General features: G+C 33.3%; 2 protein-coding genes across 4 annotated transcripts in view; one reads left to right on the top strand and one right to left on the bottom strand.

Moving 5' to 3' along the window:
- LOC150093587 (smoothelin-like protein 2) overlaps positions 1-17,052 on the bottom strand; it is a 133,284-nt gene that overhangs the window by 25,589 nt on the left and 90,643 nt on the right. The gene's annotated exons all lie outside the window — the stretch shown is intronic.
- The window catches only part of LOC150093588 (AH receptor-interacting protein-like), a 108,300-nt gene that overhangs the window by 83,456 nt on the left and 7,792 nt on the right, over positions 1-17,052 (top strand). The window contains exons 5-6 of one of the 2 annotated variants that reach the window (XR_016550337.1): positions 425-613; positions 10,741-10,848. Coding sequence is in view for 1 of the 2 variants with exons in the window: in XM_090413106.1 (XP_090269232.1) it covers positions 425-613; positions 10,741-10,751 (200 nt within the window). In the remaining variant the exon portion in view is untranslated. Of the gene's footprint in view, positions 1-424; positions 614-10,740; positions 11,284-17,052 lie in introns of those variants that run through there. The other variant, XM_090413106.1, reaches the window with a different exon arrangement.

The raw sequence follows: 17,052 nt of genomic DNA, 5'->3' as shown, positions 1-17,052 counted from the left end.
CAATGTGTTATTTTCCTTTATATCTCATCTTCTGCAAGTTAGATTTAAAACTTCAAATTTGCAGTTAAAAAACCTACAAATTCTGGAACTTTTCTCATATAAAAAAAAAAGTTCAAAAAGCAGTTTATTCAATTATCAAATTTTAAACAGCTATGAACAAAAGATAGTAAGAGATTGGTGATTGTGCAGAGTCTAATATGAGAGGTAAAAGTAATGAAATTAAGGAGTATCCCATTAATTGAGTAATAAGATTGTTCATCAGAATACTTCAGAAAGAATGAGCAAAAGTGTTTTCTAGAATGAACTAGTAGCTAGACTTAGAATGTTAGCAAAGTTTCTAGGTCTTCTATGATGATGATTTTTTTTTTTTTTGAAGAGATTGATTTTGTTTACATGTTTCTTAGACATGTTTATTTTCATGTAGATAATATAAAGGCACTTTTCAGAAGAGCAAAAGCTCATGTTGGTGCATGGAATCCAGATGAAGCACGAAAAGATTATTTGAAAGTTATGGAGCTTGATTCAAGCCTCAGAAACACGGTCTTGAAAGAGTTAAAAGACTTGGAAGAAGCTGAAAGGAAGAAGAATGCTGAAGATAAAGCTAAATTATGTGGTAAAATGTTCCATTCTTGAAATATTTGTAGTAATGTATTTGTACATAGTGACCGCTTTGTAAATATTTATTAATGTTATATTTGTGTAGGACTTTTCATTATTTGTAGAATTCATTTAGGATTTCTAGACAAAAATCATAGTTAAGTTGTAGCATTAATTTATAAATAAGTAATATTCCAATAATTTTGTCAACTTGAGCTGGCATTCTCAGAAAAGTAATGATAAAAGAATAATAATTACCAAGGAAACTAATTTCCATTTTGGCTTGTGAATATTTGAGGTTTTAAGTGATGGATTATTTTTATTACCTGCTATGAGACCACCTTGATTGGAAATGTTTGAAAAAGTTCCATGTTTGGTCTCAAAAGACATGTTCCCAATATGTTCCCTTTCTCTCTGCACATCCATAACTCTAAAGACCTATAAGATTACAACCTTTCATCAGTTGCATTCACATTTAAAAATAAATAAATAAAAGAAATGGTGAATATCATTCAGACAAAAATTATCACTTAAGCTTGTGTTCTTTTTGTTTAGTACATTTGAGAGGTTGAAAAACCATACATATGTTCTTATGGGTTTAGAGGCAAGTGAAGGGACCTAATTCAGCAGAAATGTACCATGAAATTACCTGTAGAACAAGCATAGGCCAAAACAGACCATCTATGAGACAATGTCAGTCTATGAGAAAGAGAGAGGGAGGGAACATCAGTTTGCTCTGTTTTGGATGGTTCACCATCTTGATTGGAGATTGTGTATTAGTAAAAAAAAGGAGAGAGGAATATGATTTGCTCCCTTTTCCCCAAGGAAGAAGACGTCCATATTTCAGTAGCATTGAGGTTGGCAAGATTGTCTTGTAACATAGCAGGACAACCATGGCAAGAAAATCGGTGTTTAAAGTTGCTGGTTTTGGAAATCTCGAAGGTTCGAATGTTTCAACACTGCAAGGTTTGCCAAATTAGAAGACATAATATAAGATAGGATGGGCAAAGAGTACAGGACACTGATGCACACTCTAGCATTGCTAAGGAAATCTGGCTGGAAAGGAAACAAACAACCATCCAGTTACAAAAGTTTGTAGAGAGAGAGAGAGAGAGAGATCATAATCATTCTGATCATCCAATTTCATCCTGATCAGGGTGGAATCATGAGGAACTTAAGTGTAGAGGACATAGGAAAGGATGGCTTAATTGTGAGTAAGCAGGAGATATTTGGGGAAATAAATAAATTTGATGTCAATAAGGCGATAGGATTTGATGACATATCACTGCACATCTTAAGGGAATATTTCAGGGAATTGGCAGTAGCATTGGCATCCCTGTTTAATTGCATGCCTGTCTTACAACAGCATAGGTTCCAAGGGAGTGGAAGGAGGGTAAAATTGTTCCACTGCATAAAGGTAGTGATAAGGCTGTAGTTTCAAATTATAGGCTGGTCTGTGTATCTGGAGTTGTGGTCTAGGTCCTGGAGAGATTGGTGAGAAGTACGATACAGAAATGGGTTGATAACAGCAGTATTCTCTGTGGTTAAGGGGAGATCATATTTCACTAACTTACTTATGTACTATAACAAAGTGACAAATACCTTGGATGGGGGAGGTGCATATACAGTGGTGTACTCAGATTTTGCAAAGGCTGTTGATAGATTGCCACACGATAAGCTCTTAAATAAATCGAAACAGATGGGATTGGATAACAGACTTCTGAGTTGGATCAGTGATTGGCTGTCGGATAGGTATCAGAAAGTTGTATATGGGGGTGCAGTATCCCCAGAGAGAAAGGTAACTAGCTGTATGCCACAGGGGATCAGTTTTGGGGGTCCACTGTTGTTCAATTTGTATGTTAATGATATTGGGTTGGGTTTAACTAGTGATATCCAGCTGTTTGCAGATGATGCAAAACTGGGGAGAGCAATGCAGAGTCAAGGGATGTTATTGCCTTACAAGAGAATTTGAATAGATTGCAGATTGGGCAGGTAAGTGGAACTATGAGTTCAATGTTGCCAAGTGTAAGGTTTTGAGATATGGTAAACAATGATGGGATGCAAAGTATACACTTGGTGGGGAAACTTTAACGGAAGTAGAGGAGATGAGAGAGCTAGGAGTGATAGTGGACAATGACCTGAAATTCAGGGGCCACATTGCACAAGTTGTGAAGACATCATATCGGATAATGGCAATGATGTGGAGGACCCTAACATTCAGAAATAGAGGTTATGATTCCATTGTATAAGGCCTTGGTCAGGCCTCATATGGATTATTGTGCACAGATTTGGTCAGTGGGTTTTCATGGTGATGAGGATATGTTGGAAAGAGTCCAGAGAAGATTTACAAAGGTAGTCAGTGGTCTTTGGAATGTGGAGTATGAGGACAGATCGAGAGAATGTAAGTTGCGGAGCCTCATGAATAGGAGAAAGGGGAGGGGATATGATTGAGACATATAAGCTAGTCAGGGGTTGTTTTCCAGTAAACATGGAAGAAATTTTTCATAGAATGGGAGAGGAGAGTAGAACAAGGGGCCATCACAGTTTCCTGTGATGGCCCCTTGATTGAGGGTTGCATGGAGGGTGGCTGGTGAGTGGAATGCATTGCCTGAGTGTGCTGGGTGTAGACACATTGAATCAGTTTAAGGCACAGTTAGATGAGCATTGTGTGCAATAGGGGTATACCTCCCATGATGAGTCTCTGACTCCATAGAGGTCAAATGTTAATAATAATAATAAGACCATAAGCTTGTAAAGATGCCAGGACAATCAGTTTGCTGATTAATTTTAATGGTATAGATGAGAACACACACACACACACTGATAAGATAATAATTATTTATTAACTTATTGCTGATATTTCACTGGTATTCTATCCTGCATCTTCAGAGCACAAAAATCAGTTTGTTATACTACGTGAAAATCAGTTACTTTAGAAATCTCCAGAGCAACCACCTCAAAAGCCATCTACCATGATATGCTATGAATGGCTGAAGTGGAAACTACCACCCAATGACAAAGGGTGAATGGTAAAATGACCATAAAACATACTGACCCTCTCCAGATCTTTCCATAGCTGGGCATGCTACTGCTCTGGATCTGGAGTGACAGAATTCATTTGTCACTGATTATTTGATGGACCTCCAGGTGATGAAGTTGACTATTTTGTAACTTTCTCCATTGTAATGGGATGATAATTGATAGCTTTTTTTTGGGGGGGGGAGAGAATGGACTGAACATATGCTTGCTTCTGTGCTGGAGGGTTATTTACGATTCAGCTATGCAGCTGATTGCTGCCCGAACAGGATACAAGTGTTCTGTATGTGATCCTTTGAAAGGTGGATTTATTTCTAGCTCTTGTGAGCTGGGTACAGTGTAGGCCGAGCGTGAAGCTGAAGTTTTTTCTCATGTCATTTGGACACTGCTTTGAATTGTGTTTGAAAACAGTGCATAATTTTGATAGGCAGTATTTTGAGTAGAATGGGAAATGAAACTTCTGATGTGTCTTTCTAGCAAAAATTACTTCAGTGATGCAGTCAGAGCTGATGTTTGAATCAGGAGAGAGTGAAACAGTTATCAGAATGTGGGAAAGAAGAATAGAAATTATGGGGAATCGTCTCCCATAATGGTTGATTTTTATGGTGCAAAGACATCAAAGGTCATTCTGCACCAGGACACAGGCCATAGCAGTACATATGGTAATTGGTTAGTAGGACAGTCACAACATCCATGCCCTTGGTGGAATTCGAACCCACAGCCTCTTGGCTGGAGAGTGGTGTTAACCACTCAGCCAGCCCAGAGGATGAGACTGAGCATGGCTGAAGAGAATGAGGCACTCTGTAGGAAAGGAAAATTGAAGTATGTCTGAGTTTCTAAGAGAAGTGATGTCTGCAGTATTCTTGAAGAGAAAATTATTTAAGAATATCTGAAGAGTGTTAGGAGGATAATCTGATATCTTGGTAGGTAAGTGGACAATTTGCATTTGGTAATTGAAAGATGTCTTATCTCTTCCAGTTTGGTCAGTGGATCCAACAGCTGTCATCTGTTGGATCCTGTGTTAGGTAGTTAGACTGCAGAAAATCAAGTGTTAGAGAGATTTAAAAAAAAAAAAAAATTGAAGAGGTCAAAATTAAGAGAGCAATTGAAACCAGCAAATGAAAGTAACAGATAAAGAAAATTTTGAGCTGCATTAGATCAGAAAATTAGAATTCGAAGTTTGACATTCTCTAGCATAAGATGTCACATCACATCATTTGTAAATATGAAAAATTATGTATACTTCAGACATTTAAGGTGGATAGTAACGGTAAAATGCCTGTTGTGGTTCTATTAGAAACTAATTTCAGTTTCTGAAAGAGTTTCAGAAACTGAAACAAACTGAGTTTGAATGTCAGTCAGTGGTAGTAATGCATGCATTTCCATTTATATTTAGAGCATGAATGTTATTAAATTGGATGTGAAGTGAATAGTTTTGTAGATTTTTCTTTTTTTTATTTATTTACAGTGCTGTTGTAATTATTTATATTGCTTTACTAGTGTTGGGAAAGAATTTAATCTGTGTCCAACATATACTCCCTTAATCTGTGTCCAACATATACTCCACCTCTCTCTCCAGCACAATGACATCATTAAATTCATTCCTATTCTGCAGGTTGCTATTTAGTAGCTTGTCATTTATCATTTACTACTTATCAATCTGGTTGACATTTCCTCTCACTAGGAATAGTATGCTTGTCAAGGCAGTCTCCATCCATGTTTGCCCATTTGGGTGAATTTATTAAGGCTATATAACAATGAGGTAAGACTTTCTGTTGGGTTAGTTTATGGGATTTTGAACTATTGTTTTTTTTTCCAAAGATAGTCTTTAGGTATATTGATCCTATTCATATTGTCCATTTCTAATAAATTTTCTGTGTTCAGAAGAACATAGATGTGACACTAAGGATGTTTCTTTTAAGTATAAATTTTAAAGAATATACAGTATCATAACAGTATAGTAAAAAACAATAACAAACCAAGTTGTTGCATAAATATGGATTTAAATCCTAAAAAACTATTTGTTAAAGCTGCACAAGTTCTCCAAATCTAGATTAGTGTGCAGAAGGTATTTCTATATTCAGTCTTAATAAACCTACTGTCTAAATGGTAAATGCTAGTGACTCTACCTTGAAAACAGATCAGTTATGCAGAGTGTTTGATTTTAACTCTAACCTTTTTGTTTGGAAGACATTTTGTTGTTGAGTATGTCAGCTGAAGGTGAAAAATATTGGCATGCTACTTGAGTATTCGGAACAAATCATTCATGTTGCCACAGGCATGTTCAATATAGTTAAATAGTAAGCTTAAGATTCAATGGAGCACTCTTACTAAAACTACTTGTAGGCTATATCAGAAAAAATATTTTTATGATGTGTATTACATCAATGAAGATGTACATTTTAAATTTAATAATTGATCAATTAATGTGACAAACAGTAACTATGGAAAGTGATATTAGAATAAATAAGACCTACCTTGACATTGGAGACAAATCTGAAGTTAATATTTATCACTTTTTTTTTTGGTCTCATTAGAGCCTTTAATAACCCTTTCTGTGCCCTTAACCTGTTATGACTTATTAAGTTAACATAAAAACATTTGATCAGTGGCTATTAAAGGCTCTAATGAGACAAAAAAAAAAAGAAGATAAAATAAGTGATTAAGTAATTCAAGAAAAATTCCATAAAAGAGATATAATAAACTGAATATGATGAATGAATAAACCAAATGGTAATAATATTAGGAGTATTAGAGATAAAACAACTAGTGAAAGCAATGACTTGAAATTAGATTGGCTTGGACAGTGATATTTTTAGGAAACATGTATGAAAAGAACAGGCCAAGAAATAGTGATGTAGATTGGGATAAGAATAAATTACTGGTAAATTTTTGAATTACTGGTAAATTTTTGAATTAGTCATCTTCAGAAGAATTGCACAGAATGAATGAACTAAACAGAACTTAATGCTGCTTATGTAGGTGGCATTGCAGATTAAGAATTATTCTGATTGACTGCAAATTTTGAATTATATTTAACATTATTTGATCATCAATTTGTTGATATTGTTATGAGGTTCACATTCTTTTGGTCATATGTGGTTGAGAGTATGGGTTGGTTAACTTTGGATGTTGTATGTTTTCAATGAATGCACTCAAAGGGGGGGGGGATAATATATGGTGGGCATTTAATGTATTTAATTCATTCATTCATAGTTTATTCATAATATATGATACAATGTGAAAAGAGATTTACATCAAAAGTAATAATTAAAGATTACAAATTAATCTTTATTTCTTCCAAGTCTCTCTATCTTGAGCTAACTGGTAGATTTCAGATGGAGTTTTACAATTCAGTCTATAGATGGTTACACAGATGTATTGCCAAAATTGTTTGCATGATCTTCCTCTACAACAATTGCCATCTTCTGGTTTGTACAGAATGAGGGATTCCAAAAAGGGTGAGACTTCAGGATGTCTGAGTTGATGTCCAAGCCATCCCAGTTGTAATTTTTTTTCTTTGTTGACAAATGGTTCTTGCTTATCCAGATTTAGCACAGTAGCGTTAGTGACGCAGTCCATCCAAGGATCAGTCTGAGACATGTAGTTCCAAAGGAATTAATTAGATCTGTAGTTTTTTTGGTGCTTATTGTCCAGGTTTGAGAACCATACAAGAAGATGGATCTGCTGGTTGCATGGTATAGTCTTAATTTTGTCTTTAATGATATTAATAATGATTTCCAGATGGGGTGGAGTTTGTTATAGAAAACTAGAGCTAGCCATTTATGCTTTCTAATATCGTTTTCTGTATTGCTGATGTATGATCCAAGATATTGAAAGACCTTTACTCTTTTTAAGGGTCTATTGTTGATATGGAGTATAAGGTTTTCATAACCTATTGAGAATACTTTGGACTTTTGGATGTTGATCTGCAGACCAATAGGTTTAGCCTGTGCCTCTAGTAGATTGAGATATTTTTGTGCATTTGTTTGTTCTGTATCAACAAGTACAATGTTGTTATCAAAACTAAGATCATTTATTTGCATGATGTGGATGGATGCTCTAATGGTAAAACCAAGATCTTCTGTGTTGATGGTCTGGAAGATGTAGTCCAAGCATACCAAGAACAAATAAGGTGCCAGTACATCACCTTGCAGGACTCCTGTTGTCACTGGAAAGGATTCAGATGTTTCTGTGTTAAAGATTACTGTAGCATTGTAATCTTTATAAGGTGCTGAGATTGCAGATTTGCCTGTATGATTTTTGAGGGTAGACCATAGAAGCTGATGTAACATTTTAATCATTGCTTCTCTATTAATGGAGTCAAAGGTGTTTTTGAAGTTTATAAAAGTTAAAATGAGTGGTAGGTTTTTATGATGTGAACCTTCTGTGATTCTTCTGATGGAGTGTATCTGTTCTATTGTATATTGTTTTTTTAGAAATATAGCTTGGTTTTTTCTTAAAAGTGGTGTTAAGTGAGGATCTATTTTATTGAGTATCATCCTATTGTAGATTTTAACTGTGGCTGCTGATAGCAATCTAATACCTCTGTAGTTCTATTAAGATTGCCCTTTTTTGGAATAATAAGGCCTTGTTTCCATTGTTGAGGTATTATTCCACTGTTTAATGCTTAATTCATTATGGTAAGGAGATTGGAATATGTGTTATATCCAGCATTTTTAAAAGTTTCTGTTCTGATTTCCATCAATCCCTGTGGATTTTCCTGCTTTTGTTTGATTTATTGCAATTTTTAGTTCCTTTTCAGTGAAGCCTTCACAATTTATTGGTAGAGCAGCGGTTAGATGCAGGTCTGCTAACTGGCTTGAATGTGGGGGATTATCATCATTCGGTAATTCTTGAAAGTAGGTTCTCCATTCTTTCATCAAGTTCGAGTTTACTGATAGTTATCTACCATTTTTGTCATGTGTGACAGTATTTCCATTTCTTTTTGTTTTGTGATGGCAGATATGATTTATCATTTGAAAAGTGTTTCTAGTATCTCCAGTTTTATTATAATTTTCAAGTTCCTTGCAGTATTTATTTGATTTTTTTGTTTCTGATCATGAGTTTATTGACCTTGTTATTTAAAATATCTAGTTTATCTTTATTTATTTTATTCCTGTTTTAAGCAGTAGAGTTTCCTTGCTTTATTTCTTTCATCTATATATTTTTCAGTTTCAGGAGTTATCCATTTTTCCACATCTTTTTTGTTGTTGTTTCCAATAATTTTATTGGATGTTATGTTTATTACTTCAATAATACCCTTCATATTCATATTATCTTCTAATGTACTGCAGAAAGATGCTGCAATTTCTGGGTTATTTAGTTAGTTCCAGTTGTATTGTTTCCTTGTGGGGCCTGTTATTTTTAGAAGCTTTTAGTGAAAGTTTAATGTGGGTACTGATTATTCTGTGGTCAATTTAGTTCAGCAGTATTATATACGCTTGAGAGTTCTTGACCGATCTGATCCACTTTTCATTGATTAGGATGTGGTCTATTTTGTAATGCGATCCATTTGGATGTTCCCAGGTTCATAATCTTCCTTTTGGATGGGAAAATTTGGTTTGGGTGATTACCATATTATGACTATTGCAGAAGTTCATAAGAGAATGTCCATTGTTATTTGTGGTTTCATGATAAGTATATTTACCCACATTTTTAGTAGTACTGGAAATGTCTTTGCCAATTTGGGCATTAAAATCACCACCAATGAGCGTGACATTGTTGACTGGAATGTTCTTGACAGCTTCAGAAAGATCTTTATAATAGGTGTCTTCGTCTTCTAGTGATGCACATTCTGTAGAGGCATATGTGGATATTATTGTCAGTTGTGGGCTGGTATTTATGGTAATAAGAATTTTTTCAGACACTTTTTCAACTGACGTTACTTTTTCTGCTAGTTCCTTCTTGAGTATTATTCCATCCCCTCCAGTTTCATCATTGTTTGCTGAGTTGTAAATAAATCTCCATTTTTTGTCCCATTTTAATTTCATTACTCTGAAAATCAATGATGGTACAATTTTCATTTCTTGGTATATGTTTCTGTTGGATAGTGATGCAGTAATTTCTGTAGTTAGAGATTTTGGAATTGCATTTTGTTAAATTTTTTTGTGGTTCTGTTTAAATCATCTGGGATCTGGGATTGGGATATTATATACTCTGTAATGTTCAATTAATTGGGTCACTAGTGCCAAATCATTGATCCTACTGAACAAAAAAAAAACACAACTTTTTTTTTTCTTTTTTTTTTTTGACAAGGAAAACACTAAACCACAGAATAATAATTAAAAGTATTAATTTGTTCTAAGAATATTCACTAGTTTTGTGCCAGTTGAAAAGACAGTTTGATAATTAGTGTTTAAAAATATATTTAAAAGTTTTATTTAAAGATTATACTAATAGATAAGCCTTATTTTATTTATTAGTATAATCTATTAGTTGTTGAAGATATTTTCAGTTCAGAAAAACTAAGTGGTACCTTAGGTTTTGATTGGTTAAAGGTTGAGAATAGACAATGTTAAGTGTTTTGAATATCAATAGAATAATATATAAGGAGTTAGAATAGAGTGAAGTTGGATATTTTGGGAAGATAAAGTTAGATTTTCTCTGTTTAAATAATTGGCATTTTTAATCATAAATTGGGCATTTATTAAGGGAGGGTTTATTAATTTGGAAATATATTTGGACAAAGGTATGTGGTTGTATGCTTGTAAGAAATAGTGAAACATATCTGAAAACAAGTGGATTGAAGTGGTTAAACCCTGCAGCAGTACTTTATTCCATGCCAACTGATATTGCTATGCTATTTCTTGGCCTGTTCTTTCCATATGTAGTATTGTCCCCCCATTATTATAAAAAACAGTGAGACATAACTGAATTGAAATGATTACATCCTGTGACAATATTTTATCCCCATACCAACTGATATATTTCTTGGCCTGTTCTTTTCATATATGGCATCCCCCCCCCCAATTAGATTAATATCCTGATATTATTATGGTTGGTTTATTCATTCATCATATTCACAGTTTATTATACCTCTTTTATGGAATTTTTCTTGAATTACTTAGTCACTGATGTTATTTGTCTTCTTTTTTGTCTCATTAGGGCCTTTGTAACCTTTCATGTTTTTATGCCATCGTGACTTAAACTATACATCTTAACTTCATACAGATGATCCAACACTATCAAGGATCTTTCATCTCGACTTTCAAGGTAGGCCTTATATTTTTCTAATTGCATTTTGTCATAAGTTACTAAATTTAACATGTACATCTCAAGATGTAAATTTGTAAATTTTGATGTAAGTGTAAGATGTAAATTTGAGATGTAAATTACACCTTAACTGTATATAAAGTATGTAAACTTTGCCAGTTCGTGAATATTTGATTAAAGTTTATAAGGCAGAACACCAGAATGAGTTGATAACATTTATTTACTTAGTAACATGATGTTTCATCCCAATTGCATCCCAAAATATATATATATATATTGGATACAGCATTAGGGAAGTTTAGTAGGGTGCTCTTGGATCTTAGGTTTATTTAACTATACAGTATCAGTATGCTACTTTGCTTTAAATTAATTATTAATTAATTAATCAATTAAATTAATTATTAAATTAATTTTTATTTATGATTTACTATCTGCATGATTATTTATGGAAACGGTACTGGAATTTAATTATTTAGTCCAATGTTTTTTATATATATATATAATAATTTATATTATGTTAAAAAATAGCAAGCAATTTTAAACCTGGTTTTACTCCATTTCCCAAGTAAGCAAACAGACAAACAAGTCAAGTTTGCGCCTGCAAGTGATGCAAGTCTAGCTGATCCTACAGGTAGTGCAAGACCAAGGCAACTCGTGGTAAAGGTGGCATAAGCTCTGATCACTAATCTTAATATTTACCCTTAATGCCAAAACACATCTCCAAGAAGGGGATGCATGATGTTTTGTACTTTCTACATTTATATCTCCTCCAGAGATTTTTATTTAATAAGGTTAAAACACCTTATGGTAACTTGTTCTGGTAAAATACTTATAAGCTCTGTATTACTAAATCTTGGCATTTCTAGCCTGGCTTCCACTGATGAGACCTCAATAAAGGTCGAACCTGGTCTGGGTAGTGGCCCCTTGCCTTTAATACAAAACATCATGCATCCCCTTCTTGGAGATGTGTTTTGGCATTAAGGGTAAATATTAAGATTAGTGATCAGAGCTTATGCCACCTTTATCACGAGTTGCCTTGGTCTTGCACTACCTGTAGGATCAGCTAGACTTGCATCACTTGCAGGCGCAAACTTGACTTGTTTAGCTGTTTGCTTACTTGTGAAATGGAGTAAAACCAGGTTTAAAATTGCTTGGTATTTTTTAACATTTATTATACCCAAGGTAAAATACTTTCTACAATAATTTATATATATATAGATATTATCATAATTCATTTTTACTTGGTGGGAAATATTATTAAAAAGTTTTAATGACTGATACTGAGAGATAAAAAGATGACATGGTATATTTGAAAAGATACTACTAGTTTCGTTGAATTGATCAACATTTTCAGGTATCACAATCAAAGAAATATATAAAGAATTACAGAGACTTAAAATTGCATTAACAGAACAAGTACAAAAAGACAGTAGCGTGTTTGAAAACAAAATGCGAGCTTGAGTTCCAAATAAACGTAGACTACACACTGTCGCGAGTGCGCCAATACTGAACAGAGGCAATGTGTGCATCAGAGAGATTGAAACTTAGGCTGTTGTTGATGTGGGAAGAATCTAGAGAAATTTCTCTAGATTCGGCAATCTTTCTCTCGAGCTCATCATAGCACACATGGATGTTAGAAGTTTGAGTCCAGTTCACAATGTGTTGGCGGCCTTCGTCTGAGTTAACTGAAAAGAGAACGTGGCTAGAGAGAGCGCTGGCTCTAGACCTGTTATAGGAGATATCTCCACGGTGTTCTTCTAAACGTAGAAGGATGGATTTAGCAGTCTGGCCATAGTGTGGCTTTCCACAATCACATAAAATCTTGTACACTCCTAGAAACTGAGTTGTAAGATGTTTCTCTTTTAGGTTTACTAAGCATTAAACAAAGTTTTGGGAGCATAGTGAAGCAAGTTCTGAAATTAAACTTCTTGAGAATTTTTGCCAGTTTTGGTGAAAGAGAGCTGATGTAAGGCAAAGAGCTGAAGGCTCTGGGGGAAGAGGGATCTTCAGTAGTTGAGTGACTGGGAGAAAGAAATTTGTCAATTTTCTTAGGAGAGAAACCATTATTAATAAAAGTTTTTTTAAGAAAAAAGAGTTCATTTTCAATTTCTGCTTCTTATGTAAGTAAAGATTTGGCTCGGTGAGCTAAGGTGGAAATAATACCAAATTTTTGTGTGTGTGTGTGTGGGGGGGTAGTGATGGGAGGAAGCATGAAGGTATTTATCGGTATGAGTAGGCTTTCTAAAAATTGAGATTTTAATACTCTCAGCACATTGGTAAGTTTCAGGTCTAGAAAGGGGAGGCAGTCATCGGATTCCAGTTTGAAGGTAAAAGAGATTTTTTCATGACACTTGTTTAGGTGGTCTAAAAATAAATTGAGGTTGTTGACACCATCTTCCCAGATGAGGAAAATAACATCAATATAACAATACCAAAATTTTGGTTTAAGGGGAAAGGAGTTAATAGCTTTTTCTTCGAATCGTTGAGAAATATATCTGCGAGAATCAGAGAGAGTGGGCAGTGAGAGATTTGGAACTCAAGCTTGCATTTTGTTTTCAAACACACTATGTCTTTTTGTACTTGTTCTGTTAATGCAATTTTAAGTCTCTGTAATTCTTTATATATTTCTTTGATTTTGATACCTGAAGATGTTGATCAATTCAACGAAACTAGTAAACTTAGTAGTACCTTTTCAAATATACCATGTCATCTTTTTATCTCTCGGTATCAGTCATTAAAACTTTTTAATATATATATATATATATATATATTTATTTATTTATTTGCTGTTGATAACTCTACTCAAAAAAGAAAAAAAATTATTTCTGCCAAGGAGTGTCACTAAATGCAAATTCTTGCGTACATTTATTAGTATTATGATGTATCATTATTCATATTGTCAAAATTGGTTTATAGTTTGAAATTATCTTATAACAATAAATTGGAATTGTTTTAATGCTTATTTTACAAATACATATTACTTAAGTTCTTCATGATATAAAGTTAATTTTATGATAATTTTGTATTTATTCATATCAGTTAACTATGCTGCCCTGCTATTTATCAAACTGAAAGTGATTTCATTTATGTAATTTCCTCTTATTTTTATTGTCCTGCATTTTATTATTCTAATTCTTTGTCCAGTTTGGCTAGTTTAATTCATATTAAATTGATATTGCACATAAAACAGTACCATCATATTTTATAACATACTTTATTTAATTAAAAACACTGAAATCCATAACTTATATTGTTTTATAAATGACTTTGCCTTGGAATTTAGTTTTTGATGCAACTTTTTTTTTTTCTTGTGATTGTTAGGTATATGAGCATATCAATTCTTTTGTATATATGTCTATATATATATATTTTTTTTTTTTTTTTAATTAATTGCATGGAATATGTTTACTTCTAAATGCATAAAAATGTTACTATTTTACTAATAAATAAAATAAAGAATTATTGAAAAACTATTCTTATTCAGAGAAATAAGAAAAAAAAACACTTTTATTTGTTATGTTTCTTAGAAAACAATGTTGCATTTGTCAGCTGTTGTTGTTGTATACAATAAAATTGTTGTATAGAGAATGAAACATTTGTCATCTTTGCGTGCACATGTTAAAACAATATAGATAAAAATCTGAAACTTAACAGAGAAAACACTAGTATTATGTTCTGATAAATTAATAGGTTTTAATCATAATTTCTATTTTGATTTATACTGTGATCTTTTATCACTTATTGATCTCAGAGGTCACATAAAAGCTGTTTTACCTAAAATAATTTTTAGGCACACAATTTATTTACAATAAAAGGGATCAGAACATTTATTTTCCTGTTATGGGTGGTTATTAATGAACAAAAATCATGATGAAAATCGGGTGTAACTGGATATGTTAATCACTTTGGATCCCACTTTTTTATCTTTAAAAAAAATTATAGAAAATAATAAACATGCAGGTTAAGTTGGAAAAGAACTCTGGAGTATATCATTCATATTTATTAACTGCATTAATGTACAGTGTTTCCTGGTAGATATTTATAAAATTGCTAAATCTGTTTTATAGAGGGGGAACAAAAAAAAACTAGGATTTGCTATCAAATGCATTTGGAGTAGGTATCCTATTCACAAAGCAAATTTGAACTTAATTTTTGGGATTTTTTATTAGTGTTTTGTGACCAAAATGTGATTTAGAAATTTCTTACCGGGATAATAACTTTCTCCATAATTTGCACATTACAATTTATCATTAAATTATAATGTACAAATTGGAAAAATGGCAGGGAAAAGCCTGCAGTTAGATCAAGATACAGATGGATTGATGAAGTTAAAAATGCTTTTTAAAGAACACGGAAATTTATTACCTGTCTATAAGAAACAATGCAAATTCATCTGTTATGTTATACTTATACAATAAGAAGCAAAGTTTACAATATATTGTAACAGAATAATAGTAATCAACCCATGTTTGTTTCAAGGAAGAAACAGACATGTAGGATAATTAACTAACTTTTGTTTGGTTATTATTAGCTAGTATTTCACCTTGAAAAAATGAAGGCACAACAGCAGTCAAACATACACAGAATTCAAAATGGCATGATTCTGCAGTCATTACTGCAAACTGCTTTGAGCTTGGTGAGGAAAACTTGATTGTGCTGATGGTCTCATGGTGAACAGTCTCTCAGATTTTGAGGTAGTTGTATTTATTCAGATTATGATTTAATCATCATCAATTTCATGATGTCCAATGCAGTTTTCACCATTCTTTGCTATTCTTCCCTGTACATTGCTAGGTGACTCAAATCCTGCAAACTATTTTCACACCAGTTCTTCACACCTACCCATTCTCATATTTGCTGTCCTCTTCTGTTTATACCATCCATTGCACTAAACATCAAGTTTGATCTTTCTGCTGTTTTTCATCCTTTATGTCCAAAAAGCTTAAGTTTCCTTTGACATTATTATACAAACACCTCCTAGGATCCAAGATTCATCAATTATTTTCTGCTTTAGATTCCCTTTGCAGTGCTTTTCTCTACAGTTCTTCATTTGTTACCTGTTGCATCCCCAATTCCCCAAAAAGGTTCTCCAAATCTCCCCAATTTTGAGAACCTTTCTATAGCACATTCTTTCAATTGCCAATATTTGCCTGGCAGGATCTCTAACCATTACCCATGACCTACATCCATACAGATTGCTTGTGAATATGCATATTTCTAGTACTTTCAATTTTGTGTCAAGGTTCATTGCTTTTCTTTTCCATTTGCTGCTGGAAAGAACTGTAGGCTTACTTCACCTTTGTTATCCAAAATCTCATATCCTTTTTATACCTAAATCATGCATCATGTTGCTTCCTAGGTCTGTAGAATTCCTAACCTTTTCCAGCTCATATCCATTGACCTTTATTTGCTTTTTCATCCTTTTCTCTCTGAATATCACTTTTTGTTTTTTATGTTTATTATCAACCCATATCTCTTGCCTTTATGGCATTTATTGTTTTTTTCCAGCAGCATGATAAAAAATGCTTGGGGATATTGGAATCTCCATCTTCTACCTCTCATTGTGCAGAACTGCCTTCTTATTTCTCCACAATTTCTCACAACAGCCTATGTATATTATCTTTGATATTTCTGCAATAAATATATTAGGTTCCTGTCCAGTCTAATAAGGTTTAGGGTATAGCCCATGCCACTTTCTGATCTATATTGTTGAATGCTTTCTGAAAGTCAGCAAAATCAGGCAAGAATATTTTTATTTTTATGTAGCACTGTCTTCTCAGTTAGTCTTAACATTAATATTTGGTGCACTGTACTCCTGTCTCTTCTGAATCTTGCTTGCTCATCTCGATTTTCTTCTATTAGTTTCCTTATTCCTTCTGTTAATATCATCATAAGTACTTTTTCTACATGACTACTAAGAGCAAATATTCTGTGGGTTTTTGCAGTTCATTTTGCTTCCTTTTTTTTTTTTGTGAATGGGTATTAGATGTGATCTTACTCATTCTTTTGATGCTTTCTTTATGTTCCAAACAATGTTACAACTGATGTAGTCTATCTACAATCACATCACTTTGTCATGCTTCAGCATTTCCCACAAATCTCATCATTCCTGGACCTTCTATGGTTCTTCACATTTCTTCGGTTTTGGACCTCAACATCTGTGTCTTATCACTCTGATCAGTATCTTGTCCATCTCTCTTTCTC

The sequence above is a fragment of the Typopeltis vanoorti genome, chromosome 23 (assembly GCF_054136105.1).
Source record: "Typopeltis vanoorti isolate ZY-2024b chromosome 23, IOZ_Tvanoo_1.0, whole genome shotgun sequence".
In the NCBI taxonomy this organism is placed as follows: domain Eukaryota; kingdom Metazoa; phylum Arthropoda; class Arachnida; order Uropygi; family Thelyphonidae; genus Typopeltis; species Typopeltis vanoorti.
Note: the sequence above shows the minus strand (reverse complement) of the source record. Positions and strands in the feature narration are given on the sequence as shown.